Raw genomic sequence first — 14456 nt, forward strand, 5'->3', positions numbered from 1 at the left:
TTAAAAAAAATCATCTGAGTCTGGGTCTGACTGAGGCTACAACATGTATGGGTAAATCTATCTGATTTTTTCTCTAATGCTAATGCTAGCCATATTGATACACACTGCTCTTTCACTGGTCAACCTAGCGTAAGCAGTGCTGCAGAAAGAAGAAAGTGAAACCAGCAGCAGTGGTGGTGGGTGGGACAGAGGCCAGACCAAGCATTTGTAATAGAGTGGCCCAGGAATGACATTTTTCTGTAGGAGGGTACAGAAGTTAGCATCACGCTGGTTCCCTTGTTAAAAAGCAGATGGGATTTTTCCATTGAATTTTGAATTATTGCAGAAAATAAGCTCTGTGGCAAACAAACATTTATGATACTGACACGTTTTGTTCAGCAAGATAATCTTCATGAATGAACACCGCTTTCATGATTACTGAAGCCTAAATGCAATCACCCGAGGTAAAAGGCTTAAGTTCGACTTCAAATTAACTAACGTTACACGACGTTCTCATGACTTATAATGTCACCTCCATAACAAGACTGTAAAGCTGGTTGGTCACAGATCAGCATGATGACGTTCTGTAGTCTCATTTAGCAACTTATTGGCAACTGCCTTTTTTGAGACAGAAGTTCACAAGTGGGGTATATACTGACGTATCTTATGTCACAGAACATAATGTGAAACTCAACTGCTAAGCTAGCTAACGGCTAGCGAGCTAAGTCTACACTAGTTAAAAGCTGCTGAAGTAGCTAGCAAGATGCTAGCAAGCTAAACCGTCCACACAGTTATTCCGGCACTGCGCTTTTTTAAAAAAAAAATGTTTGCAGTCTTTTACAGTACCTGAACAAAAGCCCCACACTCTGCATGCTCCTGTGCTTACAGTCAGTTCTTGCTGACACACTGTTCAGTACTTTTTATTCCTGCTCTCCTCCATGCTCCCGCCTCTCCAGGGTTGCCAGGTCTGGGTCTGACCCTTTTCTTCTTCTCGGCCTCATGATAGGTTCACAGCTTTATCAAGCAAATAAACAACCATTCAACTTGACCTCGAAGTATCTAAGTACTAAACTTAATTTTACAAATTTCTTAAACCCTCACAAAGTAAAACAATACCTTTGGAAAACAAAATGTATATCTTCCTTAGGGCTCTTCAAATTTTAAAAGAAACATTCTTCTAAATGCATATAAATCAGACAATAATATAATAGTACTGCACAATACAAACACAAATAGGCTACATGGTCTTAAATCAAGGTGTTACATAAGTAGGCCTACATAAATAAAAATACATACAAAAATAAAGATAAACTGGGGTATAAGTATACAACGACGTATATTCAGTCAAAGGAATCAGGGAAGAAAGTTGCATAATCTTCCAGAATATATGGATATGTTGATTTTAGTATCAGTTATTGGCCAAATGAGTTACTTATAGATCAGCATATCAGATATCAGCAAAAAATCCAATATAGTGCATCACTAATATTTACCTATAGACCGACTTGCAAAACCACTTAGTTGAATGTGGGCGTGTAGACGGCGGGATGTGAGGATGATCCACATGCAGACAATTCCAAGATGATTTGGAATTTATAAATTGTGTACTGGCAGGCGCATGGTTTTATAAATCAGAATTTTTTGGCGCACATACTTTTCCTCATTTGTATATATACACAAACATTTAGTGTAGATTCTCCACAGTTTTATGAATGATATATATTTGTGTCCCTGATGTTCCTAGATGCCACAAGGCTAAAAGAAAAAATATAATTTAGGTGAAAAATTGTGAGAAAAAAAAATGTATGTCATTGGCTGTTTAAAGGGCTACACTTACCTCAGTATTTGTCAGAAAGATTCACAATTAGGCTTAAGTGAAAGCCAACAAGGCCACATTTAAAATGACACCAAACTCAATATTATAAAACACTGAAAAATGTCCTGACCAATGAGCCTAAATCAGGCTATGCATCAGCATCTAAAATCCAATTTACTTTAGGGGGTGGTTCACTTGAAGAGCTGGTTACTGTGACACAGCTGCCACTCAGGAATGTCTATCATACCAAAATATCATCTACAGACATGGACCTTTTCATAAATTATTACTAAGTTTTGCCCCCTTGAGTGGTACCCACAAATGAAATTTTGGGCTCTGGCCCATGGACTATGAGGCCACAGGTGTGAGTGGGCAGTGGTAGCTTTTTCTTCGCTGTAATGACAGCAGTTCTCCTGTAGGGGGCAGCAGCCGCTTTGATGCGACCAGACAAAACCTGGCAGGACGGCGCAGAGGAAGACAGTCCACTGTGTTGTTTCTACATCCATGGTCCACTCACAATAATACGAGTCAACGAAAGGTTTCAGCAAAGTAAGTTGACGTTAATGTCCAAACCTTAGGGAAGCTGTCACAACGTAGCGTCATTGCTACGTTTATATCTGACAAACCGGCCCTGGTTAAATGCTCGTGTCAAAATGTTGAGTGACAATACATCTGCCAGTGATGAGCTCGCGTGTGGAGACCAGATGAAGGCACTGCCTTTGTGTGAGTCAGAGGAGCAGGCTTTGAAGCCAGCACCGGAGGTCAACACGACCCCCTCCTCCAGGTTTCTGCAGGTTGAACTGGAACTGAATGCCCACCTCCGTCGGCTCACATTCAGCGAGCCTGTCCAGTACATCTACAACCCGCTAGAGTACGCCTGGGACACCCACCGGTGCTTCGTGGAGAAGTACTGTCAGGGTGGACAGAAGATCCTGTTTTTAGGGATGAACCCAGGACCCTTCGGCATGGCACAGACGGGGGTGAGCACAGCATGTCTAGGCTACATTTAATCTCAGCATGTTGCACAGGAGCATGGAGAATTTAGCAGTAATGCTCGATGGCATGAATGCGGAAGCTGCTAACATCAACTGTAACAGCCTTGCTCCTGTTGTTGGTGTGCATTTTCCTCTATGTCTTTGTATTTTATTATAACATTTGTAATATGATTTATTACTACCTTGTAAGGAAATACACCACTAAGGATCAACTAAACTACCAAAAAACACCGCTTTATTAATGTTTTTCATGGGTAAATCACAAGAGTCCATTTGTTTTAGAGAGAAAGAGACCTCTTAACTTATCAGAGAAAAAAAGGTGAGTACTGATTTGTAACATGAAGTTGCTTTATGCAGTGTTTTTATCCATTTTAATCACCTGGTCCATTCATTTTGGTTAGGAAGAGACATCTGCGGATAATTTGCTCCCAGTAAAAACCTCTTAAACAATAAACACTAAAGGAATCTTAACCAGGGGCCTGTTGTTCGAAACCTAGATAAGGGATTAAGCCAGGATATGTTGGTTAGTGTGCTGGTTACCTATAACACAAAATTCTGACTTGTTTAAATCAATGTAATTTATAGCAGTAACTCTATGTTGTGTCAATGATGTGATCAAAAAAGCAGAAATAATATAGTTTTCTTGGCACAGGTCCCCTTTGGTGAAATCAAGTCAGTTGTTGACTGGCTGAAGATCACAGGGGACGTTGGCCATCCTGAAGTTGAGCATCCAAAGCGAAGGATCACAGGACTTGCCTGCACACAGAGTGAAGTGAGTGGCGCACGTTTCTGGGGCTTCTTCAGGAAGCTGTGTGGTGAACCAGCTCTGTTTTTCCAGCACTGCTTTGTGCACAATCTGTGCCCGCTCATGTTCATGGCTGCCAGTGGGAAGAATTTAACACCCCCTGAGCTGCCGGCAGGTGAGCGGGAGGCCCTCCTGGCCCTGTGTGACATTGCACTGTGCCAGGCTGTGGAAGCACTGGGAGTCTCCATGGTGATCGGGGTTGGGAAGGTGGCAGAGCAGCGAGCGCGGCGAGCTCTGTCAGCAGCAGATGTCAAGGTACGAGTGGAGGGCATCATGCATCCGTCGCCCAGGAACCCACTAGCCAATAAGGGCTGGGAGGACGTAGCCAGAGCCAAGCTGGCAGAACTTGGTGTCTTGACATTGCTGAACAAAGTGTGAGCTAATCAACCTTCTCTGACATGTGCTTTATCAATAGCAGCATGGAATTGGCTTATTCGGACAATTGATCAGTGGTTCAATGTACTACTGATGTACAGGCTCATATTTCTCGCATAGCTCAGCCTGTGTATCTGAGCAGCTCCAAGGAGAGCTTGTAATACACTAATACTGCTACTGTACACGCATCTATCCAACAACTGCATGTTTTCTTCTTCTGTAGAAATCTGTCTGTTCATTTTGAAATGGCTTTACTGATCAGTGTTAATACTGAACACATCTCTATGAGAACTATTCATTGTAAAAAAAAAATAATAATAATAATAACACTAACGTTATATAAGGTGCTCTGGGTATATTTTTAATTTTTGCTGTCAAAGAGTAAGTTGGGGTGTTGGTGACAATTTACTTGTAGGGTTATTGCATTAATTAAACTTCTGAAGACTTTAGTTTTAGCTGATGAAAATGTTAGCTAATGTGTTAGCTCATGATGATGCATATTGGGACACACAGTGACTGCTCAACATGACAATGAAAAATTGATTTCACCTCTTAGACATTTTAATTTACCTTAAAGGGTATTCCTCCGTACATTATATTAAGAAGGTTTTTCAACCATGGAGGTACAGTCCTCAGTAAGAAAAAAAGTACACACTTTACTGTTCCACGTAACATTACAGAGTTCTGTAATATCCTGATATGACAAAACCGTTTCACAAATATACAATTGTATGTATTGTTCATACTGCACCACTGTACAAGACAATTATGTAGTATTCTTTTTTTTTTAGTTTTGTCATTATTTTGATAATGTATTTTATTTGTTTATAAACTGATTTTATCTGTGATTTGACCTTATCTAGGATCAGCACTCGCTGTTCAAATAAATGAAGAATAATGAAATGTGAAATAATTTTCTCCTTCTAGTGCGTCAAAGATGAATGCTTTCTGACACCTAAGGCTGATTTTTAGCATGTTCACATAAGATTTAAGGTGGTGGGACGTGATGTTGGACAAGTGGAAATTTGTTGTTCCTGTCGGCAGAGCTAGAAACAGGTGAAGCAAACATTTTGACATGTCAGTGTAAAAAAAGCAACTAACTTCTAACTAAGTAACTATTGTCTAAATTCAGTTTAGCTGCTTTAGTTTCAGGGTCCTGGTATTGTACATGCTGGCTCACTGTCACTGTTATCAGTAACATGTTTTTCCCACTATGGCAAGTCAAAATGGTTGCTGTGAAGAAGCTAAGACTAATTAAGTGGAGACCTTCGAAAGTTGCATCCAACAGCAGCTATTGTTTGCCCACAGCTGCAAGCAAGAACTTAACTCACATTTTCCACCAGTGCCACATGGAGAGCAGAGTTATCCTTTGCTTTTAGAGAGCCAGAGGGGCTGAAGTGTCATGCAATAAAGTTAGCGAACAGAACATGTGAGAGCAAGTGATTTATTCTTAAAAATCATTTGAAGGAAAACTTCACCAGCCATTTGACATCACACCAACTTATTGCAGTATTAAGCACCCAACAGACATGCATTCATCTACCTTACAGTTTTAATACAATAATGTAAACATCTACACTAATTTCCAAACTGTCTGCCATAACAATCTTCAGTGTTCTGGGCTTAATTTGGGATTCACTTTTAATTTTGTGAGTAGAACAAATGCACTGAAAACACCACTCAGTGCTGAAACTACGCTGCCATCAAGTGGCCACAAGTGGAACCACAATGCTTTTGCAGTCACACTGATTGAGTGTAAGGGTTAAATTAGCAGGACATTAAATGTGTAATCCATATCACTAGAACATGGAAATGACTGATGAGTTTTACACTGTGGTGTAAGTGTATCTTTGCTTTGATATTTTCAGAGTTTGCAGGAAAATGCAGGAAATAATCCAAAACCTATCCCCATAAATAAATGACACATTCAAGAGCTTGTATCGTATCTTGGAAGTCTTTTGTCAGACTGGGAACTCTGCTGTTTTTATGCCTTTCACTGATTCCAGGACAGTTGGATTAGTGACATCGCCTTTAGCACAGTGCCCCCCTTTCCTCACCCCCCCCCCCTCCACTGCCACTACTGAGAATTGCAATGAGCAATAACTACCAGCAGCAGATCCTGTATCCTACAACTATAGCCTATAATGGGAGTTGAAGTCCACAACACAGCTTTGCCTTGTCACGAGCTGTGTACTCATGAACTGCATCTCCCAAGAGTCACCCAGCATCACTAAATTTACTTGTGGGCTCCACATGGTGCAGGAGATGTTGTGAAACGCTTGCCCCTGACAGGGTTGCTCATCATTATCTACAGATTGATCCACAGCTCTAACCTTCATGAGGTAGCAGAAAAGGCATCACATTGATTCTCAGCAGAATAAGGTAAGAGAACTCCATAAAGTTCTTTCTTTTAAAATCCAAGCATGCAATTATTTAATGTTCTTAGAATAAATAATTAAAGCAGACAGACCTGCATTTAATAAGACTAATAACTAAAGGCAAAAGACATCTGTTTACTAGAAAATGAGAAGAACAAAGAAGGGAAGAACGTGTTTTTTATTTTATTTTATACACATTTCAGAGCACTTTTTACTTGATTGACTACTTGTCCACTTAATTACAAATCAAGCTTAGGTCGGTGGTTTTTAAGAATGAGATATAAGACATGAAAAGCAATAGTTTGTATGATCAAAAACATTCTATAAAGTGTTTCAATAAGATTTTGGTATAATTTACAATATAAGTTAAAAGGTGTTCATTTTTGTGGTTTTAATAATTTTAAAAATTACATACTCATGAAAACAACGCAACAGTGCTCAGAACTACAAACAGTCCTCCCAATATCTCTATTTTTTGCAGATTATATGGTATAACGTCTCGGTGTATGAGCTTGTTGTTTATAAACATATTGCAGAGCCATAGGCGGCCGGTGTTATGACCATGCTGCATTCCTGAACTGACTCTGCTATCACCTTTCATCAGCTGTTCTCCTCCAGACTGAAACTGGAGCACATTTCACCAGATCCATGTATGTTTTCTTCCTAAACAGCCCAGCTTCCTATTACCATGGATAAACAGTCCACGGTGGAGTTTCGAAATGTGGGGCAACTGTACTTCCCCCAAACCAGAGTGGAGTGCCACTACAGTCTGACCTCTGACCATCAGTGGAGCAGCAGTGACTGGATAGGGATTTTTGAGGTAGATACATTTATTTTAGCACCATTCGTCCACACTGACACACAACGTTTTTATCAAAATAAGTTGTGTGTCGTGGGGTAGTGATGGTGATGCACATTTTTATGTTTTGTGGTTTTAACTGTGTTTATCATGCCACAGATGGGCTGTTCTTCAGTGACACAGTATTACACATATACATGGGCTCTTGTTCCTGAAGGGTACACTGAGGGTACCAATGTCAACTGCTGTGTACTTTTCCAGGGTAAGAAGTCATCCAAATGTATGAACTAAATATGGTGCCATTGATATTATAATTGATTTTTACAATGTTCTTACTTTTAGAGCTAACTAAATCATTTGCCCGACAGAGCACTCCTGGTTTTACTGTTCTGTTGGGTTGAAAGTCCGTTGCACCTCTGATTACACCAGGTATCGCTAATGGTTGGGTGTGATCACTTGTATAGGGCCCTTCTAGTCTTCTGACCACTCAAAGCACTTTTACATTAGACACATTTTCCTATTCACACACCTTGATACTGTACAAGGGGCCACCTGCTACCCACTTAAACATTTATACACAGTCACAGTTTGGGAATCAGTTTCTTGCCAAAGGATACATCGACATGTAGATTGGACTAGTGCTAGTGAAATCACTCTCCAGTGATTTCACTAGCTTAACCAGTTACAAAAGAAGACTTTTCAGCTTCGATTAAAGGTATAATATGCAGGAATTCTCTTCCTGTTGGTAAACACACTCCCCTGTAAAAGTGAAAGCCAGTTCCAGATTCACTCTCGTTGGGCATTTGCCCTCACCAGATTTGTTATTTCGATGCTGTGTCCATGATTTTCATAGCTTGCTCTTGGATGCTTGCTGCTGACTCTCTGGCACCTGCTCATTACTTTTTTATAAAGACAAACATAGCAAAATAAAAAGAAAATACAGGCAGAGGGCAGCGTCTCTGCAAATAAACGCACCACCATAAGTGATGGTTGAGAGGAATTACTTTTTTATAAGTCCTTGTTTTTAAGGAAAATCCTGCATATTGTAACTCTTGTGTCTTGAAACAAAAATGTTGAATATATCAAGCACACCACTGTCAATGCTACTGCTAATTTACTGTACATCTAATTTATTTTACATAACATATCTGCTTGATACAGCATTCTACCTGCCCCGCCCCAGTGCTGTGGAGTATCAGTTTGTATATGTGGATAAGATGGGAAAGGTGTGTGCCCGTAGTCGCCCTTTCACTTTCCGTGCTCCCAAGCCATTGGAGGAGCTGGAGACTCTGAAAGAGGATCAAGATGAGGAGGATGGAGAGGAGGAGCTGCTCCTGGTCATCCCCAGGGCTCAGCTGCTTCAGGTGGGAATTAAAATCAGTTTAGTTGAACTACTAACATGGCAATTTATCCATTCAATTGTTTAAATATCTCTGTCCTCTCTCCCCATGCTGTGAGCAGAGTCGGCTGGAGGAATGCTTAAAAAAACAGATGGATATACAGCAGGCTCTGGATGTGGCAAAAAAGGAGGTAGTGAATGAGAAAGAGAACAGCAGAAAAGCGAGGATGGAGTGGGAGCGTGAAAGAGAAGCAATGAAGGAGGAGATCTCAGAGCTTAGAGACAACTTAAGAAACAGCTGTGAGATGTTGACGAGGATGGAGGGAAAACACAAGGTACAGACAGTTCATGCCAACACACTTCTTGGTGTTGCCATCTCATTTTTACCTCCAAAAAGCTCTGAATTTCATAAATAACTAATGAAAGGTATAACCATGTTTTATTTTCTCCACAACATTGAAAGAATGTAAAATTCAGTCAGGAAAATCTGACATCCGAACTGAGTAAACTCATGGCTGAAAAGGCTGAATGTCAGCAGAGAAACAAAGAGCTGGAGGAGGATCTCAAGGCCCTTAAAGAAAGGGAGAAAGAGGAAAACGGGGACCTGGAAAGGCAAGTGTTCGGGACATAATTATGTTAGCTTAAACATGTGTCTTAATAAATGTATTTCCTTGGGCCTGAAACTAACTTTTTGTCCCACAGGCTGAAGGAGAGAGTGAAGAAAATGTCCACTCAAATGAAACACGATGAGGAAAAGAGAAAATGTCTGCAGGTAATCTTCTTCTCTTGTAAAACACAGACGGCTTGATGAGAGGGGGGCGGGGGGCGAGGACAGGCAGCTCTGTAATATAAGAAAGACTCCAACCCAACAGTTTACTGGAACCAGGCCAGATTTAAGTGGTTCGGTGTCATCTTGCCAGCAGTGGGATGAAAAACACCATTAGTGTATTAACTCAGGAGTGGAACTTGAGATTTTGCTTTCCTTTACCTTCTTGGATATGTGTTTTTATATACATACATATATATATATATATATATATATGTGTGTGTGTGTGTGTGTGTGTGTGTGTGTGTGTAGCATATATTGTGATAAATCATTTCTCTCCCTTACTTCAGTTGTTTGCCATTTCTGCCCATCTTACATCTCTGTGCAGGAGGAGAACGAGGCTGCTCTGGCGCAGGCACAAGGGCTGCAGGAGCGTCTGGAGGCTTGTGAGCATGAAGCTGAAGGCCTGCGTAGGGAACTGAGAGAGTTGGGCACCCGTCAGGGCCATACCAACACTGAGCTGCATCAAGCTCGGCTGCAAGTAGCCCAGCTCACCCTGCAACTGTCTGAGGAGAACCTGGTCCTCAGGGAGGAGCGTGCCAACTGGGCTCTGGAAAGAGAGGCTTGCAAACACGCAGCAGAAGTGAGGATACAGCAAAACCCATACACACCTGTATGTCAACATGAATGTGTTGTTAAACTTGCTTTCTTTTAAAATGCAGATCGATAAAAAGAAAATGCAAGAACTGAGCTGTGAGGTGGAGCGGAGGCAGGAGTGGCTCCAGGAGGAGAGGATGGAGAGGGAGAAACTGGAATTAGAGCTTGGACGAGAGAGAGATTGCAGTCGAGTAAGTAAATCAAAGAACATCCCAGTCACCATTATTCAACACACAAACACATTCAGCTCTAAATATAGCCGCTCATGTGCAACAAATCTGCATCATCAGTTGCTCAGATTACATTTTTGGAAACTGGAGAGCGATGCCAGAGTTCGGCGCAGTTCTTTTATTACTCACATACAGGCACAAATAGAAAAGCTTCCATAATCAGCGAGTAAACATTTCTTCTCACTGTCATGTGAAGAGAGGACAAGCCAGGTCAGAGCTGTGGGTGTTCAGACAGTCTGAGTATCACACTGCTGCCCCCTGTAGGTGCTGCTGAGTGACACTAAGCGAGAGCTACAGGACCTGAAGGCCAGTTTGAGGAAAGCCCAGACAGAGAGAGAGGAGCAGCAGGTGGAGAAACAGGCAAGGACTCCACACCAGACCACATATCCAGCTTATATTACTTTAGCAGACAGATCTAAATAAGATGGGCCTTTTAATGGCCTGGGTTTTTTTTTGAAGAGAGGATGGCAGAAAAAATATCCGCACATCAATTCAACTGAGCTGGACAGCCACAAAAAAAGATTCACAGGCTGAGATCAATGCCAAAAAATGTCACTTTATTCAAAACAGCTGTGCCAAAAAGAAGAGAGCTTAAGGTGCAAAAAATAGTGAGAAAAAGTGAGAAAAACAGCAGCAAATGTTTCAGTTCTTGACTATGATCAGTGCTAGATGAGATGGAAGATGTTTTTTTTTTTTTTTTTTAAATACAAACAACAGTTTTGTTCATGCTTTTGTTCCGTTGAAGCACCCAGTGCAATTTGGAACCAAAGGTGCAATGACTCAGGGAGGCCTTGTCAAAAAAACATTCAGTCATAAGTTTTCATTTTCCAAGCTCATATCAGTGGTGAGAAATTAACTGAGTACGTTTACTCAAGTGCTGTACTTGAGGACAATGTTAAGGTATTTGTGCTTAAAGGTCTAGAGTGTAGGATTTAGTGGCCTCTAGTGGTGATATTGCCAAACTGAAACTTCGCTCATGTGCCAAGAGTGTAGGAGAACTACAGTGGCTGTCACAAAAATGCAAATGGCCCTGTATAAAGCCAGGGTTTGGTTTGTCCATCCTGGGCTACTATAGAACAGCATGGGAAACTCTGTAGGAGAGGAAAATAAAATTAACAAATTAATTATAATGTAAACCTGCAACATAAAGTAATCTACACATTAATGTGTCAATAATTATAATCCAATAATATAATGTACATTATTCTGAAATGGACCATTCTACATGATGAATACTTTTGCTTGTTAAAATATATTTTGATGAAAATACTTTTGATTTTTATGTTTAACGGAGCATTTCTACATTTTGTATCATCATTTTACTATCTTCTTTTTTAAGATTATAGTTTGTCTGTCAGTGATGTTTACAGTTAACATATAGCACTGTTAAAACAATGGTGTCAATAATGATATTTTAAATAAAAGTAGGAAACTGTTCCATAAACTCACCAAAAAATGAAAGGATACCACTTTTATAGCTGTTTACGTTGAAAACGTCTATAAACTGGCTTAATCCATTCACATTCTTATTCCTCATCTTCTTCTTCTTCCCCTTCAACTCTTCCACAAATCTGTGGGTTTGAAATTGGACACTCACAGGACCTGCTGAACTTCATCCGTCAGTTAGAGCAGAGGTTGGGGATTGTGCCACAAAGTACATCAAATGGGGAAATTCCAACATGCGTCTGTGAGTAATGAAGCCTGTTTATACACAGCTCTACTATTTCACTGTTCTGTAATAAGTACCAAAGTGAAGACTCGTTTCTAATTTTAAACAGCTTCTGGCACTTCCTCTGAGGATGACAAGGAAGCTTCCCCACCTTCACCCAGATCGATCCGTTCACCTCTCTTCTTGTCCGCTCACCTGGAACGGCCCACCAGAGCTGAGACCATTGCTGCTGAGACACACAGCCAAAGCAAAGAAGACACACCAGACTCTGACACACAGGTGTGCCATCCTATTCACACATAAACTAAACAAAGTTTAACACCACCTGCATCAGAGCTAACAGACCTGGGTGGGTCAATATTTGACTAGTTTCCCTCGTCCTGAGAGTATTTGCTCCAGGACAGTTGTTGAACACTAAGGTTTAATGTTGACTGGTACAAGTCATGACAATGTATTTATTCTTACTGGGTCAGGATTAAAAGAGGAAACATGGAACAAAGACTTGCAATCTGGAACACCAAAGCTGACAGACAGTTTAAAGGTGGTCAAACAAAAAAAATTTCAGCATACGGATAACTTCTTAAAGGAATATTTCATCCTCCAAATGACGATCTGTGTATTAATTGTTAACCCGATGTTACATTTAATTCAAAAACCTTTGTTCTTCTCACATGCCTCCGCTAAACGAAAAATCCAAAAACTGTTGATGAATTGAAATCATAAGGTATTTTCGAACTTTTTCATGGCTCTAACAGCCTCGTTATAAGAACCCCCTTTTTTTGTTGTTTCCACAACACAAAAACTAGGAATGATCATGGTTCATAGAATGCCGTTTTAAGGTAAATTTTAGCTCCTATTTCAGAGTAGGTACTCTCCATAAATTGTAAAAATAATGGAAATAACTACTATAATGTCACCCATTGTTTTGTGGACTCTTGTTTTGAAGCCTAGAGTTCTGCATTTTGGCCATCGCCATCTTGGATTTTTGGAGCCAGAAGTGAGCATGCTTAGGCGAGAGGGTGGAGCTGTGGAGGAGTGAGGGGTGGATCTGACTGAGAAGCCGAGGACACTATCCGCAGACAGCCACAGTCACTTAAAGTGGCCTGACAAGAATATTTTGACTGTTGTTTGTTTTACAATATCCAGGACCAGCGTACCGAAGGTCAAAGATTAGGGTTATATATCATAGATTAGGGTTACAGACTAGTTAATGTTGCTGCCTTGGAACCAACAGTCTTGTTGCATAATGGAAAAAAAAGTACATGTTAATGCTTTCACTCAAATGACATCAGTTATATTTGAAGATATACATCTAAGAAATATATTAAGATATTTAAATGCTAATGAAAATAAATGAGACATGACATTTAAAAAACAAACACTGATCCATGTTACTGGTTCTCACTCAAATGTTTTGGGTGTGTATATTATTGAACGACAGATAAATCTGCAGTTGACATCCATCTGTGCTTCTGTGTGTTCACTCAGGATGTGTGGAGGCAGCACTGTGAGCCCCGAGCCTGTGAAGGGAAGCAACTGATCCTACCAGAACTCACCGACCCTATCCTGAGGTGACATTTTTGGCTTTCGACCAGCCACACAATACACACCCTTTTTCCCTCCTCCATGACCGGAATCACCTTGCCTAAAATATTATGTGGTGACTTCATTCGCACTCTCCTCCCTGGCAGACTGGTTGCTGTTTTAGAAATGCTGTCGTTCCACTTATCATGCACTTTCTTTTCTTGTAGGAAGAGTCACAGGGCGCATCAGAGAGTAAAAATAAAGATGTAAATAATATGATAATAACAGCACTAAAAATAGCAGCAGTGATTAAATAAGTTCATGTTATGCAAGCAGTAGATCAGCAGCAGTAGAGACATGGGATTTCATGTTTTTTTTACTGACTGTTGTCATTCTTTTTCCTCTCTGCAGTGACTGGGCTGACTGCCCCATGTGGTAACACAAAGAAACGTGGACGGCAAGTTGCTTGTTTACCACTGTGGTGCAACTTCATGCGGATCATTAGAAAACCTTTGGGATTATTCTGTTGTTGTTTTCTAGTTGATCACGTAGGAAATGGTCTTTACAAAGGTCATATTTATGGTGCAGAGCTTTTAGTGTGCGAGTGTCCATATTTAAGGAAAACACTGCACAATTTGTGAGTCTTAAGTGTCCAGACTTTGTTTTATTAGTGTGGCTAATGGTTTTATTACTGCTAATGGATAAACAAAACTCTTCTTTAGACTTTCATGAGCAGGTATTAATTGTCTTAAAAATATTTCAGTTTAATTTAGGCTCCATTTACAATCCATAGATTTTCTAACTTTTGATTAAAAGGGAAAGTGTTGTTGGTGCCATGATGAATGCAATACATCTTGTTTCAGTAGAATATCAGCCCATAACCTCTGCATGTGAGTGTGAATCCTGAAACCGTGTCAAAAGTGTGGGTGTGTGTTACAGACAAGTGTGAAATGTTCTGTTGCAGCTTGTCGAGCACAGCGTCATGTTGGACGAACATGAAATTTAATTTATGACACTTCTGTTTGTTGATCCGAGCTTCTGTCAGAGAGACGCTGCTCTTTAATAAACTATGATGATAAATACATGTTGATGGCAGTTTGTGTTTTGTAAGTTTCCATCCCGAG

The 14456-nt window shown here is 40.4% G+C and overlaps 2 protein-coding genes across 3 annotated transcripts; both read left to right on the forward strand.

Moving 5' to 3' along the window:
* Window positions 1–2245: 2245 nt before the first annotated feature.
* Window positions 2246–5489, forward strand: smug1 (single-strand-selective monofunctional uracil-DNA glycosylase 1). The gene is made up of 2 exons (XM_049588828.1): window positions 2246–2775; window positions 3443–5489. The coding sequence occupies exons 1-2, from the start codon at window positions 2449–2451 to the stop codon at window positions 3971–3973; spliced, it is 858 nt and encodes a 285-aa protein (XP_049444785.1). The 5' UTR covers window positions 2246–2448; the 3' UTR covers window positions 3974–5489.
* A 704-nt stretch (window positions 5490–6193) lies between these two features.
* Window positions 6194–14416, forward strand: calcoco1b (calcium binding and coiled-coil domain 1b). Of its 2 annotated transcripts, XM_049588841.1 has the most exons (14): window positions 6194–6352; window positions 7020–7168; window positions 7307–7409; window positions 8309–8511; window positions 8609–8821; window positions 8950–9098; window positions 9189–9258; window positions 9641–9895; window positions 9975–10100; window positions 10404–10499; window positions 11739–11826; window positions 11918–12087; window positions 13297–13379; window positions 13744–14416. In XM_049588841.1, the coding sequence occupies exons 2-14, from the start codon at window positions 7037–7039 to the stop codon at window positions 13769–13771; spliced, it is 1716 nt and encodes a 571-aa protein (XP_049444798.1). In that variant the 5' UTR covers window positions 6194–6352; window positions 7020–7036; the 3' UTR covers window positions 13772–14416. The 2 variants fall into 2 exon arrangements, with proteins under 2 accessions (XP_049444798.1, XP_049444807.1); XM_049588850.1 differs by lacking the exon at window positions 10404–10499.
* The last annotated feature ends 40 nt before the right edge of the window (window positions 14417–14456 follow it).

The sequence above is a fragment of the Epinephelus fuscoguttatus genome, linkage group LG1, assembly GCF_011397635.1.
Source record: "Epinephelus fuscoguttatus linkage group LG1, E.fuscoguttatus.final_Chr_v1".
Lineage (NCBI taxonomy): Eukaryota > Metazoa > Chordata > Actinopteri > Perciformes > Serranidae > Epinephelus > Epinephelus fuscoguttatus.